The sequence below is a fragment of the Coffea arabica genome, chromosome 7c, assembly GCF_036785885.1.
Source record: "Coffea arabica cultivar ET-39 chromosome 7c, Coffea Arabica ET-39 HiFi, whole genome shotgun sequence".
NCBI lineage: Eukaryota > Viridiplantae > Streptophyta > Magnoliopsida > Gentianales > Rubiaceae > Coffea > Coffea arabica.
In genome coordinates this window covers 16997023-17008596 of record NC_092322.1, presented here as the reverse complement: position 1 = coordinate 17008596, position 11574 = coordinate 16997023, and the positions used below count along the sequence as shown (strand labels likewise).

Genomic DNA, 11574 nt, shown 5'->3' with positions numbered 1-11574 from the left:
GAGGAAGGAGAAAGAGAGAGAGGAGGAGGGCAAAATGAGGAAGAGGAGGAGAGAGAAAGAAAAGATGGGCAGAGAGAGAGAGAGAGAGAGAGGAGAGAGGAAAGTGGGTGTGTAAGTTGTGATGCTAAGGTGGCGGCCGTGGTGATGAAGAGTGATGGATAGTGGTGTATTTTTTTTTATATATTTGAAGTTGTTTTTGATATATTGTATAAATATTGTATTTTTGGAGTTGTTTTTATTTGTGTATTTTTGTAGTACTGTATATGAAAAACTTGTTTTTAAAAAATTGAGAAATCCAAACAGATTCATATTATTCTAATTAGAGTTGCTTGTACTTGCTTGTGATTGTAAGGCTTCAAATCAGTCATCACATACATCAGCCAGTTCTGAAAATAAAACCTGCACTACTGCAAGTGACACACCTGGAAATCACACCAACACTTACACTAAACATGAAACAAACATCATCAACTACAGCATATACATGTAACACTAAACGGATATATTCAGCAAATAGCATTAAAACAGAGAAGCCAATTCTTCTAGTCAGGCAGTCAGTTGATCCACCGTCCAAGTTATCCTTTCATCAACTTTTTTTGCAAAATACCGTAACCTGAGAAAGGCATGGCAACATTCAACTTACAGCTAAAGAAAAATGACTCCCAAAAAATCTTCACAAGGCTCCAGTTATTAGATTCATGTTACTGCATCACTAGAGACCTAATGCTTTTCAGGTATGCATTGAAAATAAATTACGATAATAAACAAGAACGAGAAAAGAAAGAACAGAAAAGGTTGGCTTCAAGAGTCCATTTTTTCAAGAACAAAGCATTTCATCCACTATTTCAGGACAAATTAAATCAACAATGCGCAAGCAGTAAGCAAAACATGGAAGAACCGCTCAAGAAATTTGGCGGATAATTGCAATATATGATTACCATTCTTACTACTGCTATTACTATTATTACTACCACTTTGACCCAGTTATTGCTTTCTAACATCTTTATTTATCAATCTCTTATGTTGAAGCAGAGGCCCCAGCTTTCTTCAGTGTTATACATGCACACAAACATTATGCATTTTTAGCCCGAAACTAGAAAATTTGGGTTTTCAACAAAATAATTTTTGATCTCTAGGCCATATTTCCATTTCATAATTCTTTAATATAAGGGCAAATTACATTTTAATCTCCTGTGGTTTTCGCAAAAACCACATAACCCCCCATGATTCAAAAAGCTATACATAAACTCCCTGTGGTTTGGGTTGAACTGTCAAATAGACGGAAAGTACGAATCATGACGATTCCTGGGCAAAATGTCCAAATTACCCTAATATAAATACAAAAAGGAAGCAGATGAAGTCAGATTCTCCCTTGTTCTGGTCTTTGTCGTGAGAAAGAGAGAGAAAAAACATGACCCCGAATGAAGGAGAGAAAATTTAACCCACAAAATTAAAACCGTAGATTTACCATTGAAGATCAAAAAGTAGCAGTGAAAGAGTTTCACGAAAGCTATTGTTGCATCTGGTAAGTTTTTTTACATCAGTTTAGCATATAAGATGCACTTGAGTATTTTGAACAGAAACTATCGGGCTTCAGACTTTAATAAATCAGTGATGCACTTGAGCATTTTGAATTTTGCTCTACCCGCGGCACCCCTGCCGAAACAACTGTCCAGGGCATGGTCTCAGGGTCAGCTTCTTGTCTGTGCAAATAGTCGAAAACAAGGCTCTCTTGAACCAACCAGAATTGATAAAAAATGTTAGTGAGCCTTGTTCGGCTGCTAAGCTCGGGGGTTTCAGCATTGAAGTTTCTGAAATACTCGATCTCCCTCCAATTATGACTAATAAGCCACCCCGCAGCAACATCAGCAAGGAGAGAGAAGAAGGGGATTATGAGCCAAGTTGCAGGCTGAAGGGAAGTGAGTACCGGTCTTTGTCCGTCAAAGTGGCCAAGGATGACATTCTTAGGAGTAGGAGTAATAATGCTCGGGGAGTAGGAGTAATATGAGGACTTCGGCAACAATAAAAACTCTCCCAGAATTGCAAACTGACAGTAATCTAACAATAAAAACTCTCCCAGAATATGATTATTCAAAGTCCTCCGGCGGCAACAATTTTGGTGAGTCCGTCATCACCGGGGGCCGGGGGTCTCAAGCTCAGAACAAACTCTCCCAGAATTGCAAACATGAGGATTCAATATCAAGCCCGCAAAAAAGAAGAAGCTTTTAGGGGTAATATGGGAATGTTTTTAGGGGTAATATGGGAATGTTTCTGACTGCTATCAGTACAATCAGCGCGTTTTGCCCACGAATCGTCACGATTCATGTTTTCCGTCTATTTGACAGTTCAACCCAAATCACAAGGAGTTTATGTATAGCTTTTTGAATCATGGGGGGGTTATGTGATTTTTGCGAAAACCACAAGAGACTAAAATGTAATTTGCCCTTAATATAACTAAGTGCAAATCTGAAATATCTCTATGGAAAAGCTGAACACTATTACATGAAAATATTTCCATTTTTTAGTCCCCTTGTACCATCTTTTACTACATGGTAAAGTTTACTTGATTGCAAGAATTTTAACAATGGCCTTGAGGTACTTCATCCAGAACTACATACCCTGGATTACTATAGAAAAGAAAAATCTTCAAGATCCTCAAACAAGGAAATACATAGACCCTATATTCACCATAAAAGTTAGAGCTCGAGCACTATCTGGATTTTCCATCATTCTATGCAATGTAGACCCATCTTATGCTAAATTGCAAGACAGGAAAAAGGAGATAAAACGTACTTTAGATGCACGCGAGATTCCTCTCCTTGCCAATACTCAAAAAACTCTGGTTTCAACCTATAGCCTCCCCAGTTTGTGGGTTTAGGAATGAAACTGAAACTTCTGCAGATAACATGAGTTGTTAATGACCCAAATGCACTTCACATAACATCACATGAGAAACTATGGAAATTGACACAAATTGTCAACAATCACCACTCGCAAATTGACACTATGGAAATAGAGAAAGATCGTCAACATAGTAATAGACACTGAAACGTAGTAAGAGAAAGATCGTCAACAATCACCACTTGCAAATTGACACTATGGAAATTGAGAAAAGTGCATCCAGAAAATTGATTGATTATAGACAAAATTCTATTGCTGATGAAAATACTAGGGCCATGAAAAATAAGGTCAAATCCTAAAGCTTCAACTTGAGGTACCTACAGTGCCCCATATTGGACCTTATGTGATACCTTTTCGGTCTAATTTAGTGTCATAAATGGCATTTAAAAAGCAATTGTTCCAGCTTCTATCTATTTACCTCTCTTTAATTTATTTCATCTTTTGGGTGCTTTTCTAATGATCAGAAAATGTAGATAAGCATTATGCAAATGATAAAGAGTACAAGTGACTGTGTGTTAGTAGGGTAATTAGGGTTCTTGAATTCATTTCAAAATCTTTAAGCATTATGCAGTATGTTGAGTTCTATCATACACTTGTATACAAATGGCATACTCTCAGTGATTGCTAGATGAAATTCTCTTTTTCTCTATTCTGGGCAGCTACCCAACCAAATTTGCTGCAAGGTCATGATCATAAAGCACTAAACAGCCCAAGTCTTAAAATTTCGTTATTCCTCATTCCCTTGAATGGCTTGCTTTCTGGTTAAGACTCTTAACCGTCAAGCCTTTTATTCATACATAACTGTTTTCCTTCAACCAGTTTACAACATGCACAAGATTAAGCGATAATCACCACAACGCTTAGCTATGTCATAGTTTCTTCTTCTTCTTCTTTTTTTGGGTAAAGCTCTATAGTTTTATAGGAAAATATAATAAAGAGCAATTAAATTGTGTGCTTTTGAACTTTTGGACAGTAAAGTCAACAAACCATTGTCATAGAATATGCTAACAAAAGAAATTTTCCTTCAGACACAAGGTAAGCAAAATGTATATTTAATGAAAGTGCAAACTCAAAAAGCAATTAAACACTACTCCAGAGTTTTATGGAAAGACAAATCTTAAAGAGGAACGTGACTGTGCAAAGTAGATGTTTTACATGACATCATAAAGTGAGTAAAGGACATATTTCAGGCACAGGGCTTAAAATCAATTAAAGAGAACATGATTGCAACAGTAAAGCCAGTAAGATGGAAGATGATAACTTGTTTAGCCAAAAACATTATATGGAAAAAAGCTTTCGTGGTTGATTGTAGAACACAGGAGTAGGATTTTAAAAGCTGCGAAAGTTTTATGAGATTTACATGTATGTACGGATAGTGCTGTTCGATATATTCTTGAGAGGTGATCCCTCTTTGTAAAATAGTTTCTGTCCAATTTTTTGTTTAAAAAACACAAAGTTCTAGTTGGGGGAAGTCCAACAGAAGAATGGGATATGTGCCTAAAAGTTATGCTTAGAAGATTATAGTTTTGTCTCTGAGCTTCATACAGTGGACGGGTCAAATAGAAGCACATAAGCAACATGTAGATGTCTGACCATAGGTTTGTGTTTCAGGAGAAGCAATTCAGGAGAAAACTCTCTAATCCAAACTTAAACCAAGAAAAATATAGTTTTATGCTTCTGCAGACCAAAAGGATGACACTCACATCACAACCCCAGCATGAAAAGAATATGCTGTTATAAAGATAAGCAGAGCCTAGGCCTGTAAAAGGTTCTACAGGATGGAGGTCTAAATGTATGGAATTTAAGCACTAACCTATCAAAGTAATCCTTCAATTCTTCATATTGTTGATGGAGGACTTGCCGTCCAGGAACTACAATGCTCTGAAAATACGATATAAATCAGTCTTAGTTATTCACAGAGATGCCCATGCAGAGAAACTTGTAAATTGAAATAGTAAAGGAGGAACCTGCTCGCTAGCAATAGATCTGATCCTAATTTCTCGAGGATTTTTGTGAAAATACTGCTCAGATTCCTCATCAGACAATTTCTCAACAGAACCTTCCACTCTTACCTAGACACCAAATCCGCACATCATTCTATTCCAATCCAGAAATCATACCTCAGAAACATAAATTATTTGCTAGGAAACACATGAATGATAACAAAAATGGATCAGATAATCAACATCTACTCCAATGGTGGTAGCATGCAACACTTCCTTCCAGTAGCCAATGTACAAGACAGTACTTTCTACTAATTTTATAGTTTTTCTTTTGCATAACCCAACAGATATCCATGAAGGTTTGCATATTGTAAAGATGAAAGTTCATTTACCTGTCTCTTCAGCATATCCCAATAAAACAAAATTGATGCATGAGGATTTTCAGACAAATCACGACCCTTTTGACTTTCATAACTGGTGAACCTACACACACAAGAATCTTGTAACTAAAAAACATTGACTTGTGTCAAAAAGGAAACTTACACCAAAGCATCAGACTCTATTGCCACAATAATCATAAAACAAAACTAACCACAGAAATCCATTGTTGTCAACACTGAGGAGCTGTACCATCCGTGATGAACTGTCAAACAAAAAAACGTGATGTAAAACATTTATATCTACAGTAACAATTAGATATCCAATAATGCAATATTAAGAACTTCCGCGAACTAATGCTGGTACTCTCATTAAGTTACAAGCATGAAACTGGAAAAGTTTACAGGCATAACAGTATTAGGAATATCTATTTATCTAAATGCTGATACCTTAGTTTCCAAACTCAGATTTCTAATAACTCATTGACAAAAAACACTATTGTCAATTGTTGAAGAAGGAAATAGTAAGAGATGAGACTCACAGTTTCCCACCACGGCCAGCAGTCGACAGAGCCACAAGATTTGGGTCTTTCACTCCTGCTGCCACCGCATGATGAATCCATTTCTGTAACTGCAAAGAGATTAACATAAAATCCATCATGATGGATAGAATAAGCAGTAATGGATCAAATAATTAAAAAAACTAGGCTACTGAGGTAATACTCTAAACTTGAACACTAGGCAAACACCAGATTTTTCTGTTTTTCTTTATTTAGGCTGCAAACACAGATTACAACTATATCTTACGCCAATGACAATTAATTATGACTATACAAGTCAAACCTGATCAAAAGGGTCGACTTCCACCTTTTCCTCCAGAAAATCAGTACTTAAATAGTTTTCTCTTGGAGCCTGTATCTCGATTTGTGGAGGCTTTTCAATTAGGGCACATATAGAAGTGCCAGAATATGAAGGTAGTTGAAGCTTGAATTTGTCCACAACAATTGGTGGGACAAACCTCCCACCTAGAAAGTGATGCTGACCAACGAACTTTTTGGCACACAACTTAGGAGCAGTTAAAGAGACCTGCAATTAGTCGGTCCACCCAACCTTGAGTAAAGCATCAAAGGAAAAAAGAGATCACATTTGTATAAAGAATGATCTAGTGTAGAAGGAAATAAATCGTATTTCCAAGGGAAACAGAATACCAGCATGTCAGGTTTAATTCCATCACCAGTGATATCTCCTTCTTCAACGTGCCAACCAGATGGTATATCTATTGAGACAACTATAGCCGATGCCTTCTGAGTCTTGTCAAACTTTTTAAGAGAAACCAGCCTTTGGATGAGACTCTCAAAAGGTGATCTAGGAGCACCTACACGTTTACAGCCATTTACAAGCATCTTAGAGTATAACAAGAAGGTCTTCTAAATTTATTCACCTTAGGCCATACAATTCTTTGTAGTACAATCCTAACGTGACATGCTCAAAGAATGCATGTAAAACTATTTTCTATCCTCATTTCAAAATTCCTATAGTTACGGGGAAAATTTTCAAATGACCTGTAAGGATCTTTTATATTCCTACCTGTAGATTTTAGGAATAGTTTAGATTGTTCTACTTTGTATTAAAAGGTGTAGGATTCAATACAATACATGACAACAAGACTGCCAAGTCTGAATCATTGTAATAGTGAGTGACAAGAGAAAAAGAACTCAATGATACATCTCTATGTAACTATGTTACACATGTAAGCCAGAAATTTGTGAAACATCAAGAAAAGAAAAGATTACCCTTGAATGAAAATCCAAAAATTGCATCCACAATAATATCAAAGTGTCCTGAGAGCTCTGTAGGTAGATCTTCCTCAGAAAGGAACGGAACTGACAATGACTCAAGCTGCAAATGTCTATTATGAGAATTTCTGGCATTACAAGTAATAAAATGTCCTGAAAATTCCAGTATTGACCTATACCTGAGTTGCAAGACCACCATAAAGTGGTTTTGGAGTACGTTTAGGATAACAAACAGCAGACCTATATCCAAAGTGATGTAAATGGCGAGCGGCTACAAGACCATCACCACCATTATTTCCAGGACCACAAATTGTAAGAACACGACTGTATTTGCTTGCTCCATAGACCTGTCAAAGCTCCAAAGAATATACTCAGACAGTAGAAGCATTATAACTCTTAATTTGAGTTTGAGGCTTTTAGCCGCAGGGTAAAGATCTTCAGAAGCTATTTCCATGCTATTGAAACCATTCTTTTCAGAGCACCAAAAGTTAATATGTGAGATTCCAAACTCAGATGCATATCGCATAGAAGGTTCTTTAAATTGAATAATAAGAGTGCACGTGGACTTCCAGGATTTCTGCTCTCTGTATTAGGCATGTTCAATTGATCTTGTTAATCACTTCTTAAATGTACCTCACCCTAATTACCCCAAGCTCTTATATCTGTGTAATAGTGAATGGGATTGTGAAACATGTCTTTTATTTTTGAGGAAAAAACCTGGGAGCCCTTAAACTATTATCGTTGTCAACTTTTGGCCCCTCATCTAAAATTTGTTTCCGACTGATCCTTAAACAATTATAAATGCATACTTTGAGGACTTTCGATGACTTTGAGCACAAATCTGACCGAAATTAAAGGGCATTTTTGTCTGTTCATGTTTTCCCCTCCTTTTCCCCTGCCTCCTTGGACAAAGCCACAATATTCATGCTCTTCCAAACACTCCCAAAAAAAAAAGAAGAAAAAGAAAAGAAAGAAAGATCACGGAGGACTGAATCTGAGGCCATGATGATAATTTCTCTGAGCAAATGAAAATTTGGCACTAAGACAAAGTGGCCCGTATCTTGGTTGGGCAACCCGGATGGCAGAAGTAGGAGAATCTGATATGGGTTCTCTACGACATGCAACCGGTTTTTGCAGCCATGGCGGTTTACTTCCTCATTGCCTTACTGATATGACGGATCTGAGCCTCAACTAAGTTCGATTCTTTTTTTTTTTTTGTTGAGAATCCATATTCAACAAGCTCGCTTCTCACCTCAGTCCTCATTAGAGTTTTCTTTCTTTTCCTTTCTATCCTAAACTCACAAACTAGCCTTGGTCTCTACATGCTTTATCAGCTTTTTCAGATCGAGAGGCGTCGGTAGAAGGAGGACCCCTAGAATGAGGCAGTGTAATTGTGGGGGAGGTAGGGAGTTTTGTGGAGGGTTCTTGCCTCTCTCTGCAATTACGCCGCCGGTGATTTCATCGCTACCCACCAAACAACCCTTTATGCTGCATCCCAAAGAGCGCAATCATTCTACTGCTGTTTCCATTTCCAGCTCCTTAAGCCCTCAAAACCCCCAAAATCAAAGGCTGTGATTTTTGCAGCCATGGCGGGCTTGAGCCATTTTCTGTCTGATTAAAGGCAAATCTGAGCCTCCTTTTTCTTTTTTCTTTACTTTGCTGATTTTATTTTTCCCTTATTTGCTCTGTTTTCTTGTACAGTTTCCTCGTTACTTTCTTTCTTTTCTTTTTCTTTTTTTTTTTTGGGAGTGTTTGGAAGAGCATGAATATTGTGGCTTTGTCCAAGGAGTCAGGGGAAAAGGAGGGGAAAACATGAACAGACAAAAATGCCCTTTAATTCCGGTCAGATTTGTGCTCAAAGTCATCGGAAGTCCTCAAAGTATGCATTTATAATTGTTTAAGGATCAATCGGAAACAAATTTTAGATGAGGGGCCAAAAGTTGACAACGATAATAGTTTAAGGGCTCCCCAGGTTTTTTCCTCTTTATTTTTCATAAACTTGTCAATCTTTCAATAGAAACCGTGAAACCTGTTTCAGGCTGTTATAACACAGTAAATGAGGGGCTCTGAGACAAATGGGTCTGCCCCTCTGTCCTATAAGTTCTCTTAAGTCACAAAAATGACAATACCCAGAATGCTTCTAGAAGCACAACGACTGTAAAAACTACGAAGGCAAAGTTCAAACATCTGAGAGAGAGTTTTTAACTTTTCTCTTCATCCGCAAAGCTTATTTTTTTTGTAATGGCAAAAATCCCCAGGCAGCTAGTGGTTATTACAGCACATTTGGCTTCAATGAGCTGCAACTGGTGATTACAACACATTTTCCATTCATTTGGAATGGTTTAAACTCCACTGTTCCGATAAAATTGCCAAAGTTTAGTATAGTTTGACAGGAATTTAAGCATGTAATCATTGTTTACACACAGAATCCTTCCTATCCTGCCTGTAAATGATAGATAATGTAGCCTCTGTGTTATTTGTTATGTATTGAAATGAATTCTTTTAAGTTATTCAACTATTTCATCATCTAAACATGAACTTCATGGTTTTTAATAAACTGAAATATTTGTATACATATTAACTGAGAATCTTTCAGTGCATATATTGCAGTGTCATAAAACACTGGCAATACTCAGTGCAGCACTTTAATTTCAACTCATGGTTTCATTATACCATTCCTAAGCTTCAGATCCTATACTTTGCTGCTATTAGTCAAAGTTTTGGAAAGAAAGAAGGAAGAAAAACAATAATGAATATCATCTTTTCTTAAGTTTAAATCTTAAAAAGAAAAGCAAATGTCTCCATCAGTTTGTAAAAAGCAATTATATGAACCCCATATTTTTTCTTCGGCCTACAGATACGTCTTTATTTTGATTAGATGGTATTGCATAACATATGGTAAAGAAGATCTTTGCTACAGTTATATTCTTACTGACAAAACCATTATCTTCTTCTTCATTTTTATTGTCAAAATATAATCTTTCACGAAATTCTTCAGCTAAATTGGAAAACAGCCAAAAGACAAAGCCAAAAACTACAGAAGTTTACCTCAGCTATAGCAGTGGCCACGCTCAAACCAGCCAACTCCTACAGAAATGATATTGGTAACAATAATCAAAAGGGTCCGCTATTAAAGATACAGAACACAGAAATTCAACCCCAAAAAAAAAAAAAAATCACAGGAACTGAGAAAACTGACCATTAACTGATCAACACCGAAACCAAGAGGACCCATGAGTAGCTCGTCGATTTCTGTTGCTTCTTTCCGTGTCAAGTATGACACGGTATCTGGGTTTTGCGCCATCTTCTTTCCTACTTCTCTATTCCAGAGATCAAACGATCCAAGAACCAGTTTTGCAGGCAGTGACAGTTCTTCTGGAATGCAGTGCACTAAACATATATTAAAAAAAATACGGGTTTTAAAAATAGATGGAATTGCAGTTTTAATTCTTAAAGTTTGGAACGTGAGCACTTTTAATTCTTACAAATTTAATTCCAAATATTTCAATCTACAAGTATGCTTAGTTTTATTGACTGATTTTAACCCATTACTATATCACATGCTATTATGTACCGGCAATTAATTTTTTAAAAGAACTAATAAGAAACTTCAAATAAATATTGTTGATCATATAATTTGTAGTAATAAGGGAAGTATTTACTCACATGCCGATCACGTGAGTAATTAGTATTAGCTCAGAAATACAAAAGTTCAATTAATAAAAAAAATTTAAGTTAAAGACTAATTATTTGTATAACCAGCAAATGAGTAATTAGTCCTTTTTTATTGTAGTTTAGGTCAGCAAATTTTTTATAAAATTAATTATTGGCATTTGACTAGATTCCCATAGTAATTGGTAAAAAATCAATCATTATGACTAAAGGCGCATAAAAATTGAAACATTAAAATTAAATTTACTTTTATCCAAACTTTAAAATTCGAAAGCACTCATTGTTCCGTAGACATCAAATTTTTGTCAAATTTAAATATTTTTTATCTATTAAATTATTTATTTTCTTGCATTTTAATGTACATTTTTCTTATTTTTACAAGTTTGTTTGAAAAAAAAAAGAAAAGAAAAGAAAATTTTGATTTTTGTATAAATAAAAAATATATAAAAAATAAAAATGGAGACATGATGATGACCAAGTCATCATGATGCCACCAAAATCATGATGCCTCCCTTCATGAATACTCCCCAAGTACTTCAATTGGCATTGGGCTGAGTTTAGAATTAACAACTATTATGCGTTTGGACCAAACTATAGGTTCAGCTCTATAGGCAGGCTGGTTTTGAGCTCATTACTGCAATAGCTTATTTGAAATTGTTCCTAAGTTTATTTGAAAATTTTGGGCGAAAAAAGGTCAAACTGCTTCAGTAGAAGAAGAAGGAAATTACTTCGTCAGTAAGAACATTAGCATATTGGGCCACAAAAACAAAGGGAAAAAAAATTTCGTAATCAGTGTTATTTTATCAAATTGAGACCTAAAAGCTATCAATGGGGCAGGAGAGAATGTGGGGTGGGGGCAAGGCCCGAAGGAGTTTTTCTCCCCCT

The 11574-nt window shown here is 36.1% G+C and overlaps 1 protein-coding gene across 1 annotated transcript; it reads right to left on the bottom strand.

Annotated features, from left to right (window-relative positions):
* Positions 1 to 286: 286 nt before the first annotated feature.
* On the bottom strand, positions 287 to 10586 carry LOC113697914 (pyridoxine/pyridoxamine 5'-phosphate oxidase 1, chloroplastic-like). The gene is made up of 13 exons (XM_027217528.2): positions 10217 to 10586; positions 10066 to 10104; positions 7197 to 7364; positions 7015 to 7120; positions 6430 to 6596; positions 6065 to 6307; positions 5764 to 5852; positions 5437 to 5487; positions 5237 to 5327; positions 4869 to 4973; positions 4715 to 4782; positions 2794 to 2895; positions 287 to 613 (listed from the first exon to the last, which is right to left on the bottom strand). The coding sequence occupies exons 1-13, from the start codon at positions 10319 to 10321 to the stop codon at positions 547 to 549; spliced, it is 1401 nt and encodes a 466-aa protein (XP_027073329.1). The 5' UTR covers positions 10322 to 10586; the 3' UTR covers positions 287 to 546.
* Between the last annotated feature and the right edge of the window lie 988 nt (positions 10587 to 11574).

Coding starts and splice junctions, on each gene's coding strand:
- LOC113697914 (XM_027217528.2), bottom strand. CDS start 10,321: ATGGCGCAAAACCCAGATACCGTGTCATACTTGACACGGAAAGAAGCA. Junction 5,488..5,763: donor GCTGGCCGTGGTGGGAAACT/GTGAGTCTCATC, acceptor TTTGTTTGACAG/TTCATCACGGATGGTACAGC. Junction 2,896..4,714: donor TTGAAGGATTACTTTGATAG/GTTAGTGCTTAA, acceptor TGTTATCTGCAG/AAGTTTCAGTTTCATTCCTA.